Genomic DNA, 26,656 nt, shown 5'->3' with positions numbered 1-26,656 from the left:
CACTGTTGGGTTCTTAATGCAGAGGTAGAAAGAACATCATTTCACCATATATAATAATGATCAGAAGAGTCGTTGAAGAGCCAAGGTGCTACAGAAAAACCTGGAATCAGCAGGTATAATTGTTTCAAGAAGGCATGGCATGTAGGTCACCATCCATGGTGCCATTGCTGAAGAAAAAGCATGATGAAGAGCTTTTAAAGTTTGCTGAACATTTAGAGAAGCCAGTGAAATATGGTCTGGTCAGATGATCATATGATTGTTCGGTTTTTCTCTGTAGGGTCTACCTTACAATATAAAGGTGGTTGTTATTGTGATTGGTCGCTATATGAATAAAATTGACTGGAAATGAAAAGATGACTTGTCCATGGATATGCAGACTGGAGCATCCAGGAAATGATCCCATCAATTTTCCAACTGGGAAATGATCTGCTTTACCTCCTGAGTTGGTAGATTAACACCCCAAGTTGCTCTCTGATGCAAAGAATGAATGTTAGCATATCTTAGCTAGAAAGCACTAAAGCATAGAAACCAGTGCTTGTCTGGTTGGATGAGGCAAGTTCTTTAAAATGACCGTTGCTCTGAGCTGATGTCCTGAAACTGTTTGTGTCCACAATGTGGAAAAACCACGGCGATGTGTTTCCAGACTTTTGACTGGCAGCTTTCAAGACAATGTTTCATATATTCAGCTTCAGCTACGTGCTCTGATGTGTGACTTTCAGAAAAGAAGTTGGTGACAGCGTTTATGTGGCTCGTTGGTCTAGGGGTATGATTCTTGCTTAGGGTGCGAGAGGTCCCGGGTTCAAATCCTGGACGAGCCCACCTCACGTCTGTAGAGTTACAGGGTAACCTCCTACATCTTCTAACGAAACCTCTTAGAAATCTGTTATCTACAGCCTGAAATCACACGTTCCCATAGTACCTCACACAGATGTAGCTGAGAGATCTGATTTCCATTTCTTACAATTTTAATTCTCCAACAAGTTTTTTGAAGATAATTATTTGTCTTTCATGTTGGCCTAACAAAAGAACACAGAGTATTATTTTAGATTAAATCAGAGGGTTCAATCCAAACTTGTGCACAGAACTACAAAAATACACAGCTATCTATCAAATATTATAAATGTGTAACTCTTTGACACAACATTAACAAAATGCATGTGGAAAAATGCACATACATTTCTTTCTTTTGCACAAAGGGATCAAGATTGAACATCAGTAACAATTAATACTTTACTATCACAAAGGAATCTAGTTCAGTGCATTATGCACACATTATCTACCAACTTAAATACAAGTTTACAAATTTGATTACAGCAAAAGTCTGAAATGCCATGTCAGCTGTTATTTGGAGTGTAACTAAAGCAAAAAAACAATTAGTTAGAAAAATAATGCTGGGAAATTATTTTAGTCCTTCAGTGTTCACAGTGCACAGAGAGATCCTGCTGGTTTGCTGTTTATGCATTACTAATGTAGATTTATTTTTGACATGCGTGTTTAAGGTTCGGTGCCCAAACTGACAGTGACTGATGGCAACATTTAGACTGAAAACCAAACAATGAAACTCTGAGAGACAAGGACGATTATCGACTCTGTCCACACAGTGGAAAATTAGTTCTTAATAGAGGAAACATCGTCTACATAACAGACCCAATCAGCAGGAGCGATGCTAAACACAGCAGCTGTGGTTTCCTGTTTGATGAAAACAGGTCGTCTGCCTTCATGTTCAGTCGTCATGTTACAGATACTAACTGAACTGAACCTTCAGCAGGTTTTGGATGTTTATGAGACAAATTTAAATCACAAACTTTCATCACTTTAATCCTGCAGGTTTGAAACTGTTTTCTATTATTAGAAAGATTCTTTGTGTATTTCAGGTAAAGTGTGATGCTCATATGTAAATAACATCTTGTTTTGTTTCCTGTCCAACTGGCCAGCTTTGAGATGAAACCAGTCATTTTTAACCAGGATATGTCCTTTAATGCACATATTAAACAAATATGTAGGACTGCTTTCTTCCATCTGAGCAACATCTCTAAAATTAGAAATATCCTGTCTCAGAGTGATGCTGAAAAACAAGTTCATGCATTTATTACTTCTAGGCTCAAAATCGTTTTCTGTGCCTGTCATGAACAGCTGTGTGGCAGGCAGAGGCAAGACCCAAATGCAGGACTTGGAAACAAAGGGGTCGGCTAAAAGAGGCAGCGTTATTAATGTTAGAAGATACTCAGAAAGAAATACAAAAATACAAGAAAAACAAAGAAAGAAAATTAGAGAATATAAACAGGAAACTACGAAGGAAACATAGAACTCACAGAAGAACACAGCAAAACAGGCACGAGGGAGACTGAGGACCTAAACACAGGGATGGGATTACAAACACAATGAGACAGAACACAGAGAAAACAGACAAACGCAGGTACGTGAGCGGGGAGACTGAAAGAATAACAAAACACAGAGAAGAGGCTGGCACAGACTGGACACGAAGGAAATAAACATGAACAACAAGAAATAGAGAATAAGAAATATAAATAATGACGACTCTGACAAATAAGGGAACCTGAGCTCATGAGACACCAATATAGAACCAGAACAAAGGTCACTGAAACAAGAGAACAAATAAACACATAGTCCATAACAAACACAAAAACTAGCTCAAAGACTGAGGACCATCACAGGACACTCTGTGTCAAACATGAGTGTTCATAAGTTCAGAGTATTGATCAGTTTGAAATGATGGAAGCAGCTCCTGAAAGTGACGACTCTTCACCTCGCAGTAGACCTTTGTCAGAGTTCAAGCTGCACAGACTCAAACCAGCAGCAGGTTGATTTCTTTAGTTCCCCGTCAATCCTGGTTGCTCAGGAGGAACTTGCTCCCACAATGACATCACTGTGTGAATGAATGGGAGTGAATGAAGAAAGGAGGAAGCTGATGACTGCCTGTAAATGTTCCCACGGTGACTAACAGAGTGAGACTGTCCACAGGAAGTCTGCAGGTCTGTCCTCAGCTTCCTGTTTACACTTCTTCTGTGGTGTCTGTGGTTCCTTTAGCTTCTGTAAAAATGGGACAGTTGAGTGTGCAGTCATGGTGCAGGTCACTAGAAGGGTGAGGCATTTATTGTCCTACCAACTTTAAAACCTAATTAAAATGTATATGTATGTAACAAATATATGAAATTTTAAACCTAATTTTTAAACTGAAGCTTAAAGAGAAAAAAGTTAATGATGGATTGCATTTATATAACACTTTTCTAGGCACCCAAAGTACAGTTCCACAGTCACTCTCACACACTGGTGGAGGCAGCTACAGTTGTAGCCACAGCTGCCCGGGGACAGACTGACAGAAGCAAGGCTGCCATATCGCACCATCGGCCCCTCTGGCCATCACCAGTAGGCGGTAGGGGAAGTGTCTTGCCATCGGACACAACCACCAGGACAGAGAGAGAGCAGGAGGGATCAAACCGGCGACCTTCCACTTATAGAGGAGCTTCCCAATCCACTGAACCACAGTCGCCCCGATAGTTCAGCATGTAATAACACTGGGACATGAGTCATATAGGTGCAGCCTCCCTACCTGTGTTCTCAGGGGTCTGAGTGATGATGTCAGCATTGGTCATGTGTGTTTTTGGGATGACATCATCAAGACAAGAACATGCCAATGAGTGACTGAATATCCGGGATTTATTTACAACTCACTGAACTTGGATTTCCCATCAACCCTGTTTGCCTGCTGAACTGAATTCAAATATATATTGTTTTCATTTAATAATAATCCTGCAGAGAAATCTTAATTCTTATGAAGACGTTGTGAGGGGCTTCATGAATCTCTCTCTGAAAAAGAACTCATTTTGTTTCACTTTAAACACTAGTCACACAAAGAGATGAAGACAAGAAACAAAGTTAAGAACATCTTTTGCTGTGTGGTAACTTTACATCTTCCTTTGTTCAGTCCTGCATCTCAGCACCGGTATCTGCTGACATGCACTCTCTCTACTCTCAGACACTGTTTATCTCTACAGAGTCCACAACATTCAAATAGCTGCTAGACTGATCTTAAACACATAAAACACTTCATGGTTTATGTGTTTTACCTTTGATCATTTCCCACTGATCTCAACAAAGAAGCTCCGTCACAGAGAGCTTCTCTCAGCAGTTAACCACACCAGCAGCACCTGTTTTGATGTGGGTGAATGAACGCTCGACTCCGGGAAATATGAACTACTGACTCAGGTGACTTCACTATTTATGTGCTTTTACATCTGATTACTGCTACTACTGTGTATAACCCTCAGATTTACATGGCAATAAAAGAAATAATGTGGTCACTGAACTAGCTTCTCCTGCTAGTCCCAAAAACGTGACTCAAAGTGAGAGCTGACTGGGCTTTTTCAGCTGTAGCCTAAACTGTGCAAGCATCACCCTGCCCTCGTTAGTTCAGCCCACTCGCTGCCTGTCTTTAAATAATGTCTTAAAATGTGTTTTTGCTCCTCAGATTAGAGTCAGAACGCAAGCAGTACATTCTCACCTTGTACTGGTTGTTATTTTCCTAATTTTGCTGGTTTGCTGGTTTGTACAGTATTTTTATTAAACTGTCCAACGTGTGCTTCTCCGATTTATTTTTGAAAAGATACATCTGGATTAAAAACAAACCAAATCCGCTCAGATTATTTTTAATCTTCAGTTCAGGCCGACAGCTCCTGTTACACTGTGTCATTCACACAAACCTGAATTGACTCCCATCAAACACCGATCATATCTGTTTAAGCTGCAGGATTTCCTGTCTCAGTGCCACGTCTCTCTCTGCTGACTGCCTCATGTTATAAACACTGAACTGACCAACGAAACCACAGTACAGCTTTAATTATGAAACCAGTGACAGGTTTTACTGAGGAAACAGGAACCTGAAGAGTGAACTGCACCTGCATTCAGGTCCCACTTTCAAAACACTAGTTTGATAAATGTGAGAAGAAGATTCTCATTGTTTCATTGACCACATTTTACAAGCCCAATGAAAACTACTTTTGGGTTTATCTCTCATTGATGTCCCTCGCTAGAACACAGGTGAATGTGTACCTGCAGTGTTTGTCCTCAGACTGGAGTAAAGTACTTCAGGTTCGCTGGCTGGAGTCTTATTGGTCCAGGCTCTACTGGTGACCTCAGCATAGGTGACATCATTTACTGGAGCTGACTGGTATCTCCCTGCAAAGATGAAGTGATCTGAAAGAATACTAGTATTTGTGTCTGTGGAGTTTTAGTCTGAATCTACTTTCTAAGTGTTCTAAAAATAGAAACGCTGATGGAGGCTGTCTTGATGTGTCCAACACGATGACTTTGGATGAAAATTTGAGACAGACGCTATACCTGTGCGTTTCTTCCACAGAAGATGAAGTACAAACAGAACCAGAACCAACAGCACCAGGGAACCTATAGCAGCTACAATTGGGAATATGAGGGAGGAGGGGGGAGAGGGAGAAGGGGGAGGAGAAAGAAGGGTAGAAGAAGAGGAGATATGAGTGTTTGTCAGTGACGTTATGGTTGTTGTTGCTTCTTTTGTTGTTGTAAACAAGGCTGTGGTTGAAGGACCTGCAGGAGAGATGAGGAAGCTGGTTCAGTCAGTTTATCATCAGCTCAGCAGATTGGCTTTAAACAGGAAGTGATGTCAGTGATCTGACCTCTGACCCTCAGAAAGCTCTGAGGAGATGATCCAAACTCATCAGTAGCACACCAGTAGAGACCTTCATCAGACTGCTGCACGTTAATGGTGATGTTTTTCTCTGATTTAGGTCTAACAAGACGTCCATTACAGTAGAAATAAGCTGCAGCTGTGCCACCAGTTTTCTTCTTACAGCGTAGTGTGACATGACTTCCTGTCCTCACAGGAAGTGCAGGGATCTCCAGGATCACATGTTTATCTGAAGAAAAGACCCACAGAGTGATGTAGAGGTGGTATAACAGTCTGCTGTTAGTCTGATGATGAAATGAATGACTTCATTACCTGATACAGTGATGTTGACTTCTTCACTCTTCTCTCCAGCTTCACCTTCACACCAGTAAACTCCACTGATTGGCTCGAACTCATTAAACAAACAGGATGGACCATTTATCCTCCCAAAGCCCCGCCCACCTGCTCCACATGACTCAGTCCCACTTCCTGTGTCCCTCTTCACCGTCCATCCATCAGAGCCCAGCTGACCGTCACATGTCAGAGACACTGAGGCTGCTGTGAAGAACTGCTGAAGGTTTGGACTGACGCTCAGAGAGACTGGAGGACAGATGGACAGTTTCTATCAGTGTTTACACTCAGTGTTTGTCCTGGACCATGGTGCACTTCATCTACTCACCTGCACAAACAGTCAGTGCAGACAGCAGCAGCACACACACACCTGCAACAGGAGGTCAGAGGTCACTGAAAGACATTGGACATTATGACCAGAAGGCAGTAATAGGCCTGGGAGAGCATCTTCTATGTTACCATGTTCACCCTTCACCCTGCTATGATGGCACTTGTTTAGCCATTTGTCACATAGACTCTGGATGTTATATTTCAAAGCTGCACACTGGTTATCTGTGTAGGTCACAGTTAGGTGTTGTGAGAAAGTTGGTGACACCCAGTTGGTGGGGAGGTCCTGGTGGTGAAGTCTTCTGTTCTCCTGTGTCAAGGGTGCAGACAACAGCTGTTGAAACACCTTCTCTTTTAACGTCTATTCAACTAAATGCTGTGCTATTTATCTTTAGTGACTGTGTACCTGCCCCCCCCCCCCCCCCCTCTCTCTCTCTCTCTCTCTCGTGCTCATAAGAATAAAAATGAATAGAAAGTTGTTGATTACTTCTAGTCATGTGACAAAGTGCAGGAAGACCACGCCTGGGTGCATATTTTTGGTAATAGCCCGTCACCAGTAGTAACCATCTATTACCTATGACGAGCCACCTGGGAAGGCGAGACGAACTTTGGAGCAGACACAAGACACTTTGTCGAGAGACACTTCTGCATCGATGACGGGCTGATTTCAGTTCCCACAGAGGCTGCAGCCATCGATCGGCTTAAGCACACATGTGCAGCCGAGTCCAACCTCAAACGCCACAAAATTGCCTCAAATAGTTTCTTAGTCATGCAAGCCTACACCCGGTGTGGAGTTCTCTCCATATGTAATAGTATCTTCAACCTCTTGTATACTCCGAGTGGAAAACAGTTAAAGAAAAAAAAACATAAACATGTTTAATGAATACCTTTCATAACTTGAAATGCAAATAGAAATTATACATTTTTAAAAATGATGCAAACAACAAAGTAAAATGTTGCTATTTACCCCAAAATGCAGCCAAGGCCTCAGATTTTTTGCACAATCACTTCAAACTATTTACAGAACAATCAGGTGTGTTGCATCAAATAAGAAGGCACACAAAGTATTCATGCAACTCCCAAAGAATAGGTCCTGTCCACTATAAAACAGAGGAGAACACCACAAGGTCTGACAGCAGGAGCACCTGTGACATTCACTAGTATAACTCACAAAAACCCAATAACTGCATAACACACTAACTACAGCCTCCAAACACACTAAACGTCACTAATCTCTCACATGTGAAAACTCGCTCTCTCTCTTTCTTTCGCTCTCTCTCATTGGTGTCACTCCTAAAACTTCTCCCTCTTCCTAAACAACCAAACGCCTCATGTTGCCATATCATTTTTTGATTGGTGGACATGGTACACTTCAACATGAATAAGGAAGGGAAGGGGTGTTTTTTCTTTTTCACTCGCAAGCGGAGAGCGTTTGCTAGCGCTGTCCTTAGAAAACGCAGTTGCTGAGGCGGCTGAGGTCATTTGGAGTCCAGGGAGCGCTTTGAAGACCTTCTGTGACTCTTTGGTGGCATCTGTCATTTTTTACAGTGTTGTATGTTGGTACCTCAGGTCCCACATCTCCAGATTCACTAACAGCTTCTTCCACCTGGGCCATTCGGACATTTAACAAACACCATGTCCCCTCTGTTCTATCTCTGCTGTGATCCCAACAACCGACATGTAAAGGTCGCCCAAACTAATAAAATTGTCAGGGATTATAGTGGAGAGAGAAAACAGGCGGCTCCCACACTTTATCTGAACATCAGTTTTGAGTGGCTATACAGTATATCTGCAGAGATACGGGCAGTACAGGTGCAGCAGTTAGGTATTAAGAAATAAAAAAGAAAAGAAAAACATAAAATAAATTCATATTCAATTCCCACATTTACTAAAAGCAAACAATGTAATGATATTAAAGAAACTCCCTGATGGATGACATGAGCAATGAATAGCTTCACTGATTTTATTAGGTTCTATTTGAGTCTCAATCTGCTGCTGTTTGAAGCTCATCACCAGAAAAACAACAAAACATACAAACTCTGAGGGAAATGACCAAAACAGTCTCCAGTCTTTTGTTAGACTCTGTGTTTATAGTGGAAAATTTGCTCTTATTAAAGGAAGTGAAGGCTACATAATAGGCAGATAAGACAAACGTGTGGTGAGTGCAACTAGCAGCTGTGGTTTCCTGAATGAACGTCGATGTTCGAAGAAACGAGGTTGCCCGACTTCTCCTTAAGTCATCATGTTACAGACAGTGAACTTAACATGAAGCTCTAACTCTGAGTCCAAATTACATGATGGATCACAAAAAAGGTTTTCCTGCTTAGAACTCATTTGTATCCACATCTGTTGATGAGACAAAGTCATGATGTAAGCACACTTGCCTGCTTCATGCTTGTGTGAAAGAATTTATTTCATTAGATGCCTCTGAGTTAAAGTGTGAGCTGCATCACTGTCTATTTTCAATGACTTTTAATTAAATTACTTTAGCCCTACTAGAAAACAGGCAACAGAAAAAGAGCGAACTCTTCCTCTCTCCTAAATGAAACAAACTTTAAGCAGATCCACCCTCAGCAAAAGCTTCCTCCTGCTGAAAGTGTGTTTTCCCACTTTATTGTGTGATGAAGCGGTGATAAATGAATACATGACTGAAAGTAAGCATGAAAAGTTTTTCAGTGTTTGACTCACCGAGGAGCAGAGACACACCTGAAGTCTTCATGTTGTCGGAATGACGATTGACAGCAGAGTGACACCTTCAGCTTCACCACTTCCCTGTTAAGACCATCAGCTTGTGACACTGCTTCTGCAGAGCGAGGCTGAGCCGCTTCCCTGATAAACTGCATGAGTCATGTTCACGGTAACCCTCACTGTTTCAGTCCATAACTGGACAGTTTGGGAGCTAATGAATGATATATGCAGCTACTTTTTCTGGTCCCAGTCTGTTGTCACCACTGTCTCAAATTTGGGGACTTACAGGCTTACAAAGGGGCACAGTGACTCTGGTCATCAAAAAGGCCAAGCTGAAGTACAAGTAGTGTATTGAGGAGCTCTTTAGAGACACAGAGACCCGGTGTTTAGAAAAAATGCGTCTCAACTGCTCTGATACTCCTGACACATGTGGGATCACTGCAGGTTTTCGCTTGGGCAGCGGTTGTCCTTCTCTCCTGGATCGGCTGGAGCTTTCTTTAGGTGGCTTCCCAGCTTTGACAAAAGTCCAGCTGGGATAACCACATTTACTCAGGGCCTTCTTGATGTTCTTCTGCCTCCCTGGCTGCTGTGTCAGTGGGGATGGTGTGTGTTCTGTGTTGTAGCGTCCTGATGACACCCAGTTTGTGCTCCAGTGGATGATGAGAGTCAAACCTTAAATACTGATCCGTATGTGTAGGTTTATGGTACACGTCAGCTTTTAGATGTCCCCCATTACTGATGTAAATCTCACAGTCTAAGAAGGCTAATCTGCCACTTTTCATATCCTCCCTGGTGAATTTGATGTGTTGGTCCACCGAGTTAATGTGATCCGTGAATTGTGGAACGTCCTGAGATTGGATTTTCACCCAGGTGTCATCCACATACCTGAACCAATGGCTTGGTGGTGTTCCAGGGTAGGATGGCAAAGCCCTCTTTTCCATTTCTTCCATGTACAAATTGGCCACGATGGGTGAAACTGGGGAACCCATGGCACACCCATGTTCCTGCCTGTAGAACTGACCCTTGTTTGTGAAATAGGTGGAATGAAGGCACAGTTCCAAAAGCAAACACACTTGGTCGATGCTGAGAGCGGTCCTGTTGCTGAGGTTGAGGTCAGGTTGTTTATGTATCTTCAGTAAACCATACAGAGTTGGTGTAGGTTCCCCTTGGTATAGCCTGTGGTATGAGGTCAGGGGCTCATAAGCATTTTCGTCACTGAGCAGGGACAAAATATTCTCATGATAGTCTTTCTGCTTTAGCAAAACTGTGCACCTACCCTGGTGGAAAGATGTTAATGTTGTTGCCATTCCCCAACTCTCTGTGAATGGTACTCATGACCATTGATCAGTGGTTGTTGATCAATGGTCATGAGAATGTGCATAATTAAGATTAAGGAACTGACCTCCCAGCCCATTGTTCCATCAGTGGTGCTGGTTTCAATCATTATGCAAATGTTCTGTTTATAAGGTTGAAACCTGCAGTCAGCTGAGACTGAAGACGTCACCTGGATGATGAAACGTTTCTCTGACTGAAAACGCTACGTCCAGATGAACAGAATCAACTTACCTGAATGATTGAGCATGCATCAAAATCTCTTAAAGTGGTTTTTATTTACAAGTTTAGGGCTAAATTACACTCTGCTGCTCTTTAGAACTCAGCACCAGAAAAATAACCAAACATGCAAAAAGAAACCTGATTTTACCAAAAACAGTCTCCATTTCTTTGGTTTGACTCACTGTGGAAAATGTGCTTCTAATAGAGGAAGTGAAGACTACAAAACAGGCAGAAGAATCTGTGGCACATGCAGCCAGCAGCTGTGGTTTCCTGACCCTGCGTGTTTGATGAAAAGAGGTCATCTGACTTCATGTTACAGTCACTAACTGGGCATGAGGCCTCAATTTATTATGACAGTCCAGATTACATGGTGGATGTTACTAATGCATTACTCCAGAATAAACTGCAGAAGGTCTGGAAGCTCTAAAATAAAATAAACTTGTGATATTCATTATAAGCCAATAATATCTCTTCCTGGCTCCAATCACAGACTGCTCTCAGATGAAACCTGTAATACAAGAGAAGAAGAGTGAACTGATCCTCTCACCTAAAACAAGCAGTCAGACAGTGAGAGCATCCAAGAGTGTTTATTAGAGCTGCTATCAATGAATCGATGAAAAAGATCAGTGAAGGATTTCAGTGACTCACAGAGGAGCAGATGAAGTCTTCATGTTGTCGGGATGATGACTGACAGCAGAGCGACATCATCACCTTCACTACTTCCCTCTTAACATCATCAGCTTGGCACGCTGCTTCTGCAGAGTGAAGCGGAGCTGCTGAACTGAATGAGTGATTTTCACAGCAACACAGAGGAAACTTTTTCTTTTATAGTTACTGAACGAGATGTGCAGTTCCCTCTTTGCCTTTCCACAGACAACTGAATAAATATTGTTATTTAAAACTCTAACATGCAAAGAAAGAATACAAACTACAATATTTGTTAATCCTAAACTAATATATCATCACTGTTAGAGGTGGAAGGGTAATACTTGACCTTGACTAAAATATAATTAATAACTACTAATATTCTAAATACTGTTACTCTTACACTGTGTTACCAGTACATCACTCCTGTTCTTTTCTAATGATAATAATAATATTGTTTATTGCTGAATTGAAGTTAGCTATTGTTATTATAAAGTTAACTGTTGCTAGCATCTGTATTTTCTTGCAGATACTAACCACAGTTACCTTTATAGTGACGGCTGCTGTTGGGGGAAGTATTTTAAACCTGTCCTCTTGGTTTTATCAGCAGTACAAAGTTGAATTAGCCATATTATATAAATAACCAGCATTGGTTGTTATGTTTTCATTAGAAAGTGTTACCTGCTCAGCTTCTGTCTGTCACTGAATAGACTCACATTTCACCACCAGCCTTTCATGTAGTCTGCAAATAACAGTGTGTGGGCCCCCTGGTGGGCTGTGAAGCTGCTGCTGGTAGACAGTAATAAAACATAATTTATTATTATTATGATTATTATTATGTTCTGTATTCACATTTATCATATGTGGAAGTATACGAGGAAACAAAGATAATATTTCACTTTAGTCTGACGTGATGATTAAAATTTAAACTGGTCCTGACTCACGTTTCTTTTCTCTTTTTTTGCTTTGTTTCTCTTGTCGTCGTCTTTACTGGCTAGAGGTGCGTGAACAGTCCCGTCCTCTCTCTGAACAAGTGTTTCCTCTTCCTGAATGAAAAAATTGAAGGTGTGTTCGTTTAAGGTGAGGAGCAGGTGGATTATGTCTGTGGATCTACTGCTGATTTCCTCAGGCAGAAGACGACTGAAGGAAAGGTTTTAGCTATTTGCTGTTTTTACAGAAAGATGAAGACCCTGTTGGTGTTTGTGATCCTCCTGCACGGTAAGAAAATCTGCCTCTGTTCTCACGATCCAAGCTCCATTAATGTCACACTTGCAGAGACACACAGAGACACACACAGTCAGACAGGTTTGTGTGCATTCATAAACAAGGTGAGGTCTCAACTGCCACATGCTGTTGCAGTTGAGATTATCCGAGCCAGCGTAACTTTATCTTAAATGTCTTCTCTCACTGAAGCAGTGAGACAAAAATGCAGCCTGATGTGGTCTCTATCTGTTCTGTTATCAGCTCGAGTCCCTCTAAGCTGATGCACTTGGCTGTTTTCATCTAGCCACCATGACAGTGTAACTGGTCTCACGGGTTTTGTGACAGTTATGAAACAGCAGCCACTTTGGTCATGTCTCAGGAATAATGTCCTTACTTATCTAAACTAATAAAAAAAACACTGAATCAACATGATTTCATGAAATCAGCCGGTGTGCATCACTGGAACTGCTGCATTGTGTCTGTGTCTACTTCAGCCTGTAATAAGTTTCCTGCTGTCATAATAAAGTGTGGGAATGATTTCAGGTTTAAACTCTTCCTGTCCTCACAGTTTCCCAGCATGCCTCAAGTGTGAAGGTGCAGGAGGGAGCAGAGTTTGTCCTGCTGCCATGTAAGTTTCTCAGTGTTAATGTGAAAGAATGCGCAGTTGTGTGGAGCCGGTCCGACCTCAACCCACCCACAGTTCACCTGCGTGAACCGGAAGGTGATAACCTTCAGAACCAAAACCAGCATTACAGCGGGCGAACGTCCATGAATACTGATGCTCTGGAAACTGGAAACCTCAGCCTCACTCTGAAAAATCTTCAACTGTCTGATAGTGGCAACTACACCTGCACCGCCCGCAAGTCTGGTATTGAACAGGGTCAGGCAACAGTGCAGCTGCAGGTCCAGAGGGCCACAGGTGGAGGTCAGTGCAAACAAATGAAAAATCACGTGCAGCGTTAGAGATTCTGCAGCATTATTTTAACATCACACAATTTTCCTGTTTTTGTTCACATTTTTGTTGTCAGGTCGCAGCAGGGTCACAGTTCTCCTGGTTTTCTTGAATTTGGCTGCTTTCTTAATTGTGGGTGGAGGCATGTACTTCAGACACTATTTTGTGAAAGGTAAGTGATTTGTCACATGTGTGATGTGGTCAAATTTCCAATTTTAAATGATGGTGGTTAGTGATCTTGACCTCAGATTTATCCAGCCATGTTCTTAAGGGAACCAGCAACCTGAGAAAATGTACAATTTTAATAAAGGTTTGAATTCGATGGCAGTAACAATTTTCCAAAAAGTTGCAGCAACAAAAAGCGAAAAATGAAACATCTGTATAATTATTTAACTAACATTTAACTGAATTAGGCTAATTGGCAACAGGTCAATAACATTGTTGAGTATTAAGAGAGGCAGAGTTACCCGAAGTAAAGATGTTCAGAGTTTGCAAAAACAATTACAAAATAATTGCAATGTTTCTCAGGACAGAATTCTGAAAACTATAAATATCTCATCATTTACGGCACATAACATCGCCAAAGGTTTCAGAGAATCAGGAGCAATCTCTGTGCACAGCAACAAGGCTGAAAATCAGTCCTGGGCACCTGCGATCCTTGGTTTGAAAGAGCTTTGAAACGTTTACAGATATTACTGCAACACACTTGACTATGCCATGCACACGTGCAGGTTAAAGCTGTATCATGCAAAGAAAACAGCGCATGTGAACATGATCCAGAGACACTGCTATTCTTCTTTGGGGCAAACGTCAGTAAAAAGTCGAAAACTGTTCTGTGGTCAGACGGATTAAATTTTAGGATTATGGGAACAACATGGACACTGCATCCTCAAAAGGAGGCATCTGACTTGTTATTAGAGCTCACTTACAAAACCTGATCTCTGATGGTATGTAATAGTGCTTCCACATCTGGAAAGGTGCTCAAAGGTATTTACAGGTTATACAACAACAAATGCTCCAATTGATACGATGTCTTCTTAAGTGAAGGCCTTACATATTTCAGTAACATCATACTAAACAGCGTCTGATAAAATAGCAGGGAAGAGTTCAGGTCCTGAACTGGTCTGCTTGCAGTTCAAAGCTTTTGCCAGCTTAGAACATCTGGAGCATCATGAAACAAGCATCACTCATTTTAAGTTTACTGTTTGTATTTTCAGAGAAACTCTGCTTTTATTGTTGTTATTCAAGGCCATGGGCAGTGGGGGGTACTGGGAGTTGTGCTTTACCCTGTCATAAAAAGGCAGACACAGCAGCACAACTTGCCAAAAAAAACCCCCAAAAAACTCTTGAAGACATTTAAACACTTGATCTTCTGTCCTGTTTCCAGCTATCTAAGAATGCTGTGATTTTGGAAGCTGTAATACATAAGTAGAAATACCGAATAATGTTTTTTTTCTTTAAGTCGTCCATTAAAGCATCATCAGAAATGGTCTCAATGGAAGGGCAGTTGTCAGGTAGCCATTCTTGATACAGAAGAACTGAATCCCAAACTCGCTGCCAGTGCAGTAAAAGCATTTCTGGATTTTTGTTTTTTAAATCACAATGTCCTTCAAAAGTCCTGGAGAACAGTTCAGACTGTGCTGAAGAATAAAGGTGATCGTGTAAAAATGACAAAAATATCAAAAATGTCAAATATTGACATTCAAGATCTTCTGTTTTTGTCTTAAATACTTTGCACATATTTCACTAAATCGCTCCACCGATTTCCCAATTTCCCAAGATATGAAGACATGAAGGGCTTTTGTGTGGTGCTGTGTCACTTCGGTACCTAGGATGAATGATAAATGGAATACATATAAAGTCCAATGAGCTTCACCTATGATTACAGTTACACCAGTACAAGCTGAATAACACCCCACAGAGAAGAGAAAAAATATGATTCCACCCTAAACCAATGGGCAGAGATACCATAATCACAAAATAATACAAATGTTTTCAGGAACAACACTAACTATTTAAATCACTCCCTGCTCCACTCAAGCAGACACATGCCAAAGGTTAATTCAATTCAATGCAATTCAATTTTATTTACATAGCACCAAATCACAACAACAGTCGCCTCAAGGCGCTTTATATTGTACAGTAGATCGCACAATAATAGGTACAGAGAAAAACCCAACAATCATATGACCCCCTATGAGCAGCACTTTGGCGACAGTGGGAAGGAAAAACTCCCTTTTAACAGGAAGAAACCTCCAGCAGAACCAGGCTCAGGGAGGGGCGGGGCCATCTGCTGCGATTGGTTGGGGTGAGAGAAGGAAGACAGGATAAAGACATGCTGTGGAAGAGAGACAGAGGTTAATAACAAGTATGATTCAATGCAGAGAGGTCTGTTAACACCAGTGTTGGGTGTAATGCGTTACTAATTAATGCGTTACTGTAATTAAATTACTTTTCCACTGAAAAAGCAGAGTAACTAATTACTGTTCATTTTTAGGTATTTTAATTACAGTTACTTACAATGTACTTGTGTTACATTGTAAAATAAGAAGTAAACTCTGCCGATTTAACATGGCTGTAGTGCAGCTGCGCGTCATTTCGCGCCAGTTTGCTGCACAGTCGTATTCTAAAGCGGAAGATGTTGGACTCGGATGAAGCGTGTGGCTGTTTTATGACATGGACATACAGTGGGGCAAAAAAGTATTTAGTCAGCCACTGATTGTGCAAGTTCCCCCACTTAAAATGATGACAGAGGTCAGTAATTTGTACCAGAGGTACACTTCAACTGTGAGAGACAGAATGTGAAAAAAAAATCCATGAATTCACATGGTAGGATTTGTAAAGAATTTATTCGTAAATCAGGGTGGAAAATAAGTATTTGGTCACCTCAAACAAGGAAAATCTCTGGCTCTCACAGACCTGTAACGTCTTCTGTAAGAAGCTTTTCTGTCCCCCACTCGTTACCTGTATGAATGGCACCTGTTTGAACTCATCATCTGTATAAAAGACACCTGTCCACAGCCTCAAACAGTCAGACTCCAAACTCCGCCATGGCCAAGACCAAAGAGCTTTCGAAGGACACCAGGAAAAGTATTGTAGACCTGCACCAGACTGGGAAGAGTGAATCTACAATAGGCAAGCAGCTTGGTGTGAAAAAATCAACTGTGGGAGCAATCATCAGAAAATGGAAGACATACAAGACCACTGATAATCTCCCTCGATCTGGGGCTCCATGCAAGATCTCATCCCGTGGGGTCAAAATGATCATGAGAACGGTGAGCAAAGATCCCAGAACCACACGGGGGGACCTGGTGAATGACCTGCAGAGAGCTGGGACCAAAGTAACAAAGGTCACCATCAGTAACACACTACAACGGCAGGGAATCAAATCCCGCAGTGCCAGACGTGTTCCGCTGCTGAAGCCAGTGCATGTCCAGGCCCGTCTGAAGTTTGCCAGAGAGCACATGGATGATACAGCAGAGGATTGGGAGAATGTCATGTGGTCAGATGAAACCAAAGTAGAACTTTTTGGTATAAACTCAACTCGTCGTGTTTGGAGGAAGAAGAATACTGAGTTGCATCCCAAGAACACCATACCTACTGTGAAGCATGGGGGTGGAAACATCATGCTATGGGGCTGTTTTTCTGCCAAGGGGACAGGACGACTGATCCGTGTTAAGGACAGAATGAATGGGGCCATGTATCGTGAGATTTTGAGCCAAAACCTCCTTCCATCAGTGAGAACTTTGAAGATGAAACGAGGCTGGGTCTTCCAACATGACAATGATCCAAAACACACCGCCCGGGCAACAAAGGAGTGGCTCCGTAAGAAGCATTTGAAAGTCCTGGAGTGGCCTAGCCAGTCTCCAGACCTCAACCCCATAGAAAATCTGTGGCGGGAGTTGAAAGTCCGTGTTGCTCGGCGACAGCCCCAAAACATCACTGCTCTCGAGAAGATCTGCATGGAGGAATGGGCCAAAATACCAGCTACTTTTTTGCTCCACTGTATTCCCGTCTCTTCACTTTTCTGAAACAAGCAGACAAGAACATTACAGCAATACTATGTCCTGGGGAGAAAAAACTATCGGCTGCTGTTAATAGTAATCTACTGAAGCACCTGACACGAGAGCATAGACGAACACTTCTGAGTGATCCTTGTTCATCATCCATCACCGTGGCAGCTCCTGCTAAGCAGGCAAAGCTTGATTTTACTTCAGCAGCACAGAAAGCGTCTGAAGGTGAGCTTAAAAAATGATTGCAGGCTACACTGTGGAAGAGATGCTACCGCTGCGTACTGTAGAGTCTCCGTCTCTAAAAAAAATATTATTTAAAGAGTTTAATTTCTATTGTCTGTCCACTCAAGGTTTATAGGGATTTTAAGAAGTATTTCGTTAAATTACTTATTTAGTAATTAAGTTACTTTTTTGACTCAGTAATTAGATAATTATTTTAAATACAATATTGACTAAGTAATTAGTAATTAATTACTTTTTTAAAGTAACTTACCCAACACTGATTAACACATAGTGAGTGAGAAAGGTGACTGGAAAGGAAAAACTCAGTGCATCATGGGAATCCCCCGGCAGCCTACGTCTATTGCAGCATAACTAAGGGAGGATTCAGGGTCACCTGGTCCAGCCCTAACTATATGCTTTAGCAAAAAGGAAAGTTTTAATCCTAATCTTAAAAGTAGAGATAGTGTCTGTCTCCTGAATCCAAACTGGAAGCTGGTTCCACAGAAGAGGGGCCTGAAAACTGAAGGCTCTCCCTCCCATTCTACTTTTAAATACTCTAGGAACAACAAGTAGGCCTGCAGAGCGAGAGCGAAGTGCTCTAATAGGGTGATATGGTACTACAAGGTCATTAAGATAAGATGGGGCCTGATTATTTAAGACCTTGTATGTGAGGAGCAGGATTTTGAATTCTGGATTCAACAGGGAGCCAATGAAGGGAAGCCAAAACAGGAGAAATCTGCTCTCTCTTTCTAGTCCCTGTCAGGACTCTTGCTGCAGCATTTTGGATCAGCTGAAGGCTTTTCAGTGAGTTTTTAGGACATCCTGATAATAATGAATTACAGTCGTCCAGCCTGGAAGTAATAAATGCATGAACTAGTTTTTCAGCGTCATGTTTTAGCATCTTAAAGACTTCCTGTGCAGCTGATGATGATGTTTGTTGTCCTCTCAGTCCCGCAGGTGAAGGTGGATTCAGGGGTGGAGTCTGTTGAACTTCCCTTTATAACCACAGTTCACCTGCCTGAAGACGCTACAGTGATGTGGACTGACAGCTTTAAAAGGATAGTCCATGTGCAGCAAAGTGACTCTGACCAGCCTCAACAACAACAACACTGGTTATATACACACAGAACCAAGATGAAGAGAAAACAGCTGACAGTTGCCAACCTCAGTCTGACTCTGAAGTACCCCACAGACAAAGACACGGACACATACACCTGCACCGTCAGCAGCAACATCCTTGGAAGCATCCTGCTGAAGAAGCAAGTGAAGCTGAAAGTCAAAGGTCAGAGCTGTGGATACAGATCAAAGGTTTACAGTATAGGAAAATGGTGAAGTTCGGTAACAAGAGCCTGTCATCAATAATGTGTCTGTGGTTACTATGGTGAACAGGGTTTTATGAGTGAGCTGCAGACACAGAAGGTCCCTACGTTTTTGGACACTTTGCCTGGGGTTTATGTGATTACACAGGGACCTCAAAGGGGCTTTTAAACAGCTTTGCGGTGCCTTAGCTCTTACAACACATTATTTTACAAGTACTCATTTAATAAAAGGCTGCGAGGAGAGGCTGGAGTTGAAGTTGACTGAGTTTGGGTGCCGAGCTTGCAGCTCTGAGATTACCACACTTGCGCAAGTAAAAACCGATCGAGGTCTGATTGTCTTGCTTTGTTCATCGGGATAAGTCTCGGAGCTAGCGAGGCCTGCGAGTGCAGACCTAACAACCACAACAGACGTTTCTTTAAGTTCATTTTGAGCACAAGCTGAGCATTCAGAGAGCAGATCGAGTGACCAGCTGTCTGTGTAGTTGAATCATAGTCTAGTAACTTCTACAGTTTCTTTGAAAGATTCTAAGAAATAATATAAACCTTGAAAGATGAAAATAAAAACTTTACTCTGCAGAAACAAACAAAGGATTTGATTCTGTACATTTGGCACAAAGGATTCTGGTAAAGAGTCTGCTCTGCTGCTGATTGGACAGACACCACTGTACTGTACTACTGTGGAGCAAAGGAACATATTTCAGAGTCGAATTGGTCAAACATGTTCTCACTGAAAAGGTTTAACCTCACGCTGCTGCACTGGCTGTACAACTCATTGTGCTTTGTTGTCCTCTCAGTCCCCTGTGTAGAGGTGAAGGATGGGGTGGAGTCTGTCCAGCTGCCCTGCAAAACCAGACTTCGCCTGCCTGGAGATGCTAAAGTGGAGTGGACTTGTATTTACATTCGAACCAGGAAGGTCCACGTGTATGAGAACGGCTCTGACCAGTTTAAAGAACAGGACCAGTTTTACAGAGACCGAACAAAGATGAATGAAGACCTGCTGAAAACTGGAGACCTCAGTCTGACCCTGAAACAGCCCACAGACTGGGATCACTACACCTACACCTGCACCGTCTACAGCAGGGAGGGAAACATCCTGCTGAAGAAACAAGTGGAGCTGAACGTCAGAGGTCAGTGCTGTAGATACAGGTCAGAGGTCATGTAGGAGTTTATTCTCTAAAAGCTTTTAGTTTGAATCTATTTTCAGTTCATTCAAATAAAATAAATTCTTTGATGTTTTGACTAAAAGCCAAGAATGTCAGGCAGCACAACTGTGTGTTTAAATCAGTGGTTCTTAACCTTGTTGGAGGTACCGAACCCACCAGTTTCATATGCGCATTCACCGAACCCCTCTTTAGTGAAAAATAAAATATGATTTCTTTTTCATATTCAAGACATAGATATGTTTTTATTGGTGCACAAAATGACCCGTGCACGAACATCACCTTGTTCAAAGAACAAAACCAACACAATGCACGAACTTACAGCAAATTACATACAAATGTACATACTGCGAATCAGTGTGACTTCTGCTGTTGCCTTTGAGAGACCAGTTCAGATATGCGTGGCTTCACCTTGGCAAGCGCCACTCTCATGTCATTTTCACAGCAAAGTCTCTTCCTTTTCTTCGTTTTTATGTCCAGCATCCTTGACAGGGATTGCTCGCAAAGATATGTTGTAACAAATGGTATAAAAAAAATCCAGGGCTTTCTTAACAATAACTACATACTCGTCCATTTGTCGACACCAAAACGTTGAGAGCGTTGTTGTTCTGAAGAGTTGCTGTTGAACCTGGCTCTGCTGAACTTCAATGATTTCATCAAGGTATTCATCATCGACATCTGCTGTCTCAACAGCAAACGTGAACGGCTGTCTCACCCATGCTGGATATGAATCTCTTGTAGGAAAATATCTGTCGAGAGACTTTGCAAGCTCATCTAAATGTGTTGCAATTGTTTATTTCTCTTGATCCTTCTTCAAAATAAAAGCCTCTGGCATGATTTGAGTGGGAGGGAAACATCCTCATGAAGAAACAAATAAAGGTTCAGGTCAAAGATAAGAAACCAAATAACAGCTTTGCTTATCAAGTAAGACTGACAGATTCTTTAAGGATCCCAACTTGTTTTATTTTTAACTCCACAGTCACATATTTGGTTCACAACATAGGTTTCAGCTGCTTTTAGTTCTCCTGTCACAAGCACTCACTACAGCAAACACCATTGCATGTTAGATTTAGGAGAGCTTTTTCTACAGCCTGAAGGTAGCCTATGCTTTACCTGATGGGTACAATGTTGGTGTTGCTGCTGCTCCTGCTACTGAGAGTGCTGGCGTCTGGGAAGTGGTTCTCAAAACTCTTGAACAGAGGCGGGGTTTACGACACCAACTGTCTGCCATCTACAATCCAGTTTTGAGATCCCTCCCCAGACGCCTTAACGCCCACTCACATCCTGGGCCATCTGACCTCAGGAAATCACATGATAGGGTGGGGAAAGGTTTCACAATGAGCTCACCCAAAACCCTGGCTGATTGTGAAACACACCCATTTTCACACGTTGGCTCAGGTGATTACAGGATCATCAGGGGGTCCTTTTGTCCCTCTGTGGGGGGAAACTCCCACTAGGTTTATATCTGGGACTCTCCACCATTTGACCTTAGAACTGAAGAAGCTTCTCGGATGAGAGGTGAAACGTCTTCAAGCAACTTAAAGAAGTCCAGACGCTTTTCTTTCCAAGCTCCTTAGACTGAGTAGACAAATCTTGCCCCTGATTATTACCACCTGTATATTTTAAATTACATTTTGTTTGTAGTGTCAGTTCACAGTCGCTTCAATGAGTTTTATATTGTAAGGTTCAGTAAAGACCTCACTGACCTTGTTCTTTTTTTTTTTGTTTATTTGTTTATTTATAAGGAACCCCATTAGCTTCCACAACAGTGGTTGCTAGTCTTCCTGGGGCCCAAACCATCAAATACCACCAAATAAAATGTTACCCAATGAGTTGGATGCAAATTGTCCACTGTGGAGATTATTTTGACACCACATAATTTGGCTCTTAGATCCACAATAAGGTTTTACAATTCTGAAAATGTAAACATGTGAATATTAAAAAATTATATAAAAAAGCAAAGAAACCCAAAACAAAACACTCAAACAAAATACACAATTTCCATTACAAGTGACATTACCCTCTACAATTTTTACAAATACATTAAAAACTGCCTAAATAGGCTTTTAGGTTATTTTTAAAATTATGAATAGAAGCCAATTCTCTAATTGCATAAGGCGACTTATTCCACTGAAAAGATGCTCTAAATATAACAGAGTTTTTCAAAAAGTTACTTTTAACACGAGGAATTACTAAATTGTGGTTAGTTGACAATCGTGTAGCATGATTATGTATTTCATCTGGATGCTGCAACTGAGCATAAAAAAGTGTGGTGTGTTTACCAGTATTGCTTTCTTTAAAAATACAAGTAAGCCATAGTATAATTTAGCTTGTACAGAAAGCCAAGAAAGTTTATCGTGCATTTTATCAATACTTGTATAGTATGAACACCTTAACACTAATCTGGCCGCCCTATTTTGGAATAACTGAAGTCTGTTCAGATCTGTCTTATTAGCTGCTGACCAAATGATTGAGCAGTACTCTAGATGAGATAATACTAGAGCATTAATGACATCTTTCATAATTGAAGAAGTGATGTAAAAAGAGCATTTCCTAGCTATAGCTATGCCCTGTCCCATTTTCTTAATAACAGAGTTGATGTGCTGAGACCATGAAAGGTGGTGGTTTATGGTAACACCAAGTAATTTAATCTGGGTGACCTGTTCCAATACCGATCCAGCTATGGAAAGATTTAGTTGTGGGCTGTTGACTAAGCGTACTCTACTTCCTTTTAACATGGATTTGGATTTAGACACGTTTAAAATCATGTTGTTTTTACTTATCCAATCAAACACATTCAGCAAATCTAGTTGTAACACGCTTGTCAATTCAGAGTGGCTACTGGCTGAATAAAACATGGTGGAATGTCTTTCAGTGTGTCGGGTGGAGGTGGAGGAGGGGGCGGAGTCTGTCCAGCTGCCCTTCAAAACCACAGGTAACCTGTCCAGTGCTGAAGTGGAGTGGTGGCGCTATGAACCTGAACCACCAATTACAGTCCACAAATATGAGCAGGGCTCTGACCAGCGAGACAAACAGCACCAGGTCTACAGAGAACGAACGAGGATGGAAGCAAACTCACAGATGACTGGAGACCTCAGTCTGACCCTGAAGAAACCCTCAGACAGAGACACGGGAAAATACATCTGCAGTGTCAAGGACAAGAGGATCAAGAGGAAGAAAACGGTGCTGCTGATAGTGACGAGTCAGTGTGCATGTCAGAAAATATTTCTGTTTGTGTGGTTGAAAATCATTATTCAACCATTACCATTAACCAAATAAAAACCTGCCTTGTAGATTCACTTCTGTCTGTGCAGCTCATGATGTGGTTTTCCTTCAGACTGTCAGGTGGAGGTGGAGGAGGGGGCCAAATTTGTCCGGCTGCCCTTTAGAACCACAGAAAACCTGCCTGAAGATGCTGAAATAGTGTGGAGACATACTGAATTGGATCCACCACTGATCGTCCACGTGTATGAGAACAGCTCTGACCGGCCTCACAAACAGCACCAGGATTACAGAGACCGAACGAAGATGGATGACGACCTGCTGAAAACTGGAGACCTCAGTCTGACCCTGAAACAGCCCACAGAGAGAGACAGTGGAGAATACAGCTGTGATGTCAGCAGCAAAGAAAGAAGCATTTTAAGAGAGACCACAGTGCTATTAAAGGTCAAAGGTCAGTATGAAAATATAGGTTTTCTCTTTCTCTTTTCTCTTTCTCTTACTTGTGGGGACCAACAGTCTCTTTTGGGAACACCCCTCGAGTTTGATTTGCATTTTTGAGGCTCAAAATGTGAGCAAGGTTAAAGTTAGGTTATGGTTAGATTTAGTCAATCTTTATAGATGGTTAGGGAAAACATTATGTCAAGTAGATGGCTCCACTAAGATATGTGTGTGTGTTTGTGTCTCTGACTGTCTTGTGTCTCCTTTGCAGGGAGAGTTCAGGTCCAGGATCAAACAGGGGACATCAGGAACAGAAGCAGCTCCACTGATCCGACTCCGCTGATGGCTGATCAATCAGTTTGATCTGAAGGCTTAGTATAGAATCAGCTGTTTGATCATAAACATGGATAAGCCTCCTCTTTCAGCTTATCACAAGGACACAGTAGGAAAGTGATTCTCAAACTGTGGTATGTGGGCGTCCTCTAGTAGTACAAGGGAAGCCTCCAAAGTTTTTTTAAGATTAAAAAATATAGCATGTTCTGACTGAGAAAATATAATAATGTGCTATGAGGTGGCGAGCAACACAGCTATGTTAGCATAACATAAACACAGTGAAGATGGAGGATGAATGAACTTTTTTCCACTCAATAAAAGTTAAGGTGAGGGTTCCTGATGGTTAGGGACAAATGCAATCGCATGGCAGGATGCTGTAAACGGACCAAACATCAGTCAGGAGAACAACTGAGATAATCGCTGGGAGCAGTAATTAAAACATGTGAAAAACACAACAGCGTTGATAAATGCAGAGTAGTTTGGCCCCAGAAGCAGGGTTTATCAGGTCATCACTTAAAGATTGGAAGTCCACTGCTGCACCACCTGCTGCAAATGTTTTAATGCAGTACAGTTGTTATTGTCACCTGTCACATCCTGTTTATGACAGTTAAAATAAATAACATTCATATAAGAAATAAAATCATCTCGTGTAAACTTTCTGTGGTGTTAAATATACAGTGTTGGGGAGTAACGGAGTACATGTACCAGCGTATTTAAAATACAAAATATGAGTAACTATATTCTGTTACAGTTACTGTTTAAAAAGGTGGTATTTAGAATACAGTTACTTTGCTGAAATAAATGGTCTTTTCCTGTTTCATGTGTTATACTATGCCCTCTGTATTTATATATATATATATATATATATATATATATATATATAATAACCACTGCAGCCAAGAAGAGAGCCTGACGAGCCCAGTTGTAAGTAAGCTATTAAGACTCGACTGTACACTGTGTTCGTGTTTTCCTCTGAAACAATACAAGGGCATGTATTGTGTAACCTTCCCAACACTGTAAATGGGCCTATACTACTGTACTTTAATATCGGTCATAAGGGTGGTACTACAAGAGCTATATATTTCACGAGGTGGTACACATTGTGAGAAGTTTGAGAATCACTGCCTTACATTTATTTATTTATGCTTTTATTATTTCTATTTAACCAGGGAAAAGGTTAAAAAAGTGATTTTGGGAACATTTTTGTCTCTTTTGTAGACCTGGACACTCTTTTTATTTTATGAAAAATAAACAAAATATCAATTAGAAAAAAATCTTTCTTCAAGGCTGTCCAGAAACACACTCATCTTTTACCTTCCACTTTCACTATATTTCTAAACCACTTTAAAACAACATAACGGCTGACCAAAGTGCTGTAAAAGAAAACAACAATTAAGCCATAAATCAGCTACATATAAAGAATAAAGGTTTCAGCCAGATAACAACTCACACTGGGTTAAAAGTCAAGGAGAAAAGAAGCGATTGAGCCTGTCTGACCTCCAGAGGAAGCTCATTCCACATTTTAGGAACCAAAGCTGCAAAGGCTTTCCTGTCTCCTCAGGATTTATTAAATGTCTTCAGTCAAACGCATCTGGTTAGCTGAGGAACAGGTGACGGCATGTGAGGGTGAAGCACCTCAGACAAATAAGAAGGGGCAACACCATTAAGAGATTTAAAAACCAAAAAAAGAAGAATTTAAAAGGAAACTTAACAGGAAGCCATGAAGGGGTACTAAAGGGCCACAACCTTTTCTCTCTGTCACTTGATGAGTTTTCATAGACCTTCTCAATCATTTAAAAAAGGACATGTTATCTTACTGACACATTATTTTTAATGCCATTGTTTATCCATAACAGTGACACCACTTCCACGTTTCACGTTTGGCATTATTGTTAGAATTATTATGAGGGAAGTTTTTATTTATGGGGATAACAACAGATAGCATTGTTATATTTGTATAAACTTTATCAAACCAAACATTACAATGTGCTTTACAAAACACATGACTCAGAATAGCATGCAATCATTCAGGCAACATAACAAAGGGTTAAAATAGCACAATTGTAAATTATAACAAAGAAATAGGAACATTTGGTGTATCCAGTTAAAATAAACCTGCACTCAACGCTTTTCTTTCCAAGCTCCTTAGACTACGATGACACAAAGCAAGATAAACAATGAATGAATGCCAAAATGAATGAGTTGACATTATTATTCCTTTTTAAAACGACAGAAAATACCAAATACCATTAAAAATATGTAACAACTAAGATTTACAAGCAAGGCAACAATGTGGAGAATTGAGTAGTACTGTTGCTTTACAGCAGAAGGTTGTGGCTTTAGCTGGCTGAGATGTTTCTATGTAGGTTTTACATCTTCTCTCTCAGTTGGGTGTGAGTTCAATTTAGTGTCATTTACAACAACAGTCACCTGGAGGCGTTTATATTGTAAGGTAGATCCTACAGAGAAAGTGGAGGGAGACGAGGATAAAAACACACTGTGGAACAGAGCCAGACAATAAAAGTAACTACTGCTCCAGAGCTTAAACAACTCTAAAAGGGTTAAACAGC

The 26,656-nt window shown here is 41.2% G+C and overlaps 2 protein-coding genes and 1 non-coding gene across 3 annotated transcripts; 2 read left to right on the top strand and 1 right to left on the bottom strand.

The window, feature by feature from the left end:
* Positions 1 to 746: 746 nt before the first annotated feature.
* On the top strand, positions 747 to 818 carry trnap-agg (transfer RNA proline (anticodon AGG)). Its single transcript has one exon. It is a non-coding gene; the product is annotated as a tRNA-Pro (tRNA).
* On the bottom strand, positions 764 to 9,155 carry LOC146578157 (uncharacterized). The gene is made up of 7 exons (XM_085268602.1): positions 9,026 to 9,155; positions 6,339 to 6,380; positions 5,993 to 6,259; positions 5,670 to 5,909; positions 5,359 to 5,580; positions 5,071 to 5,196; positions 764 to 3,051 (listed from the first exon to the last, which is right to left on the bottom strand). The coding sequence occupies exons 1-7, from the start codon at positions 9,054 to 9,056 to the stop codon at positions 3,014 to 3,016; spliced, it is 966 nt and encodes a 321-aa protein (XP_085124728.1). The 5' UTR covers positions 9,057 to 9,155; the 3' UTR covers positions 764 to 3,013.
* A 3,127-nt stretch (positions 9,156 to 12,282) lies between these two features.
* Positions 12,283 to 24,883, top strand: LOC146578156 (uncharacterized). The gene is made up of 8 exons (XM_085268523.1): positions 12,283 to 12,442; positions 12,996 to 13,352; positions 13,456 to 13,551; positions 18,564 to 18,896; positions 19,728 to 20,060; positions 22,969 to 23,295; positions 23,431 to 23,766; positions 24,025 to 24,883. The coding sequence occupies exons 1-8, from the start codon at positions 12,406 to 12,408 to the stop codon at positions 24,114 to 24,116; spliced, it is 1,911 nt and encodes a 636-aa protein (XP_085124649.1). The 5' UTR covers positions 12,283 to 12,405; the 3' UTR covers positions 24,117 to 24,883.
* Positions 24,884 to 26,656: the final 1,773 nt, after the last annotated feature.

This window comes from Mchenga conophoros, linkage group LG3 (genome assembly GCF_057382185.1).
Source record: "Mchenga conophoros isolate Kocher_MC1m ecotype Shallow Benthic linkage group LG3, M_conophoros_male_GT1.1, whole genome shotgun sequence".
Lineage (NCBI taxonomy): Eukaryota > Metazoa > Chordata > Actinopteri > Cichliformes > Cichlidae > Mchenga > Mchenga conophoros.
This window is presented reverse-complemented; position numbering and strand designations above follow the sequence as displayed.

What these genes read in the sequence shown, in the direction of transcription:
- LOC146578156 (XM_085268523.1), top strand. Translation starts at nt 12,406, where the DNA reads ATGAAGACCCTGTTGGTGTTTGTGATCCTCCTGCACG. An exon ending in CCAGAGGGCCACAGGTGGAG is followed by an intron (nt 13,353 to 13,455) that starts GTCAGTGCAAAC and finishes TTTTGTTGTCAG; the next exon opens with GTCGCAGCAGGGTCACAGTT. An exon ending in AGTGAAGCTGAAAGTCAAAG is followed by an intron (nt 18,897 to 19,727) that starts GTCAGAGCTGTG and finishes TTGTCCTCTCAG; the next exon opens with TCCCCTGTGTAGAGGTGAAG.
- LOC146578157 (XM_085268602.1), bottom strand. Translation starts at nt 9,056, where the DNA reads ATGAAGACTTCAGGTGTGTCTCTGCTCCTCG. An exon ending in AGTCAACATCACTGTATCAG is followed by an intron (nt 5,910 to 5,992) that starts GTAATGAAGTCA and finishes TCTTTTCTTCAG; the next exon opens with ATAAACATGTGATCCTGGAG. An exon ending in GAGCTTTCTGAGGGTCAGAG is followed by an intron (nt 5,581 to 5,669) that starts GTCAGATCACTG and finishes TCTCTCCTGCAG; the next exon opens with GTCCTTCAACCACAGCCTTG.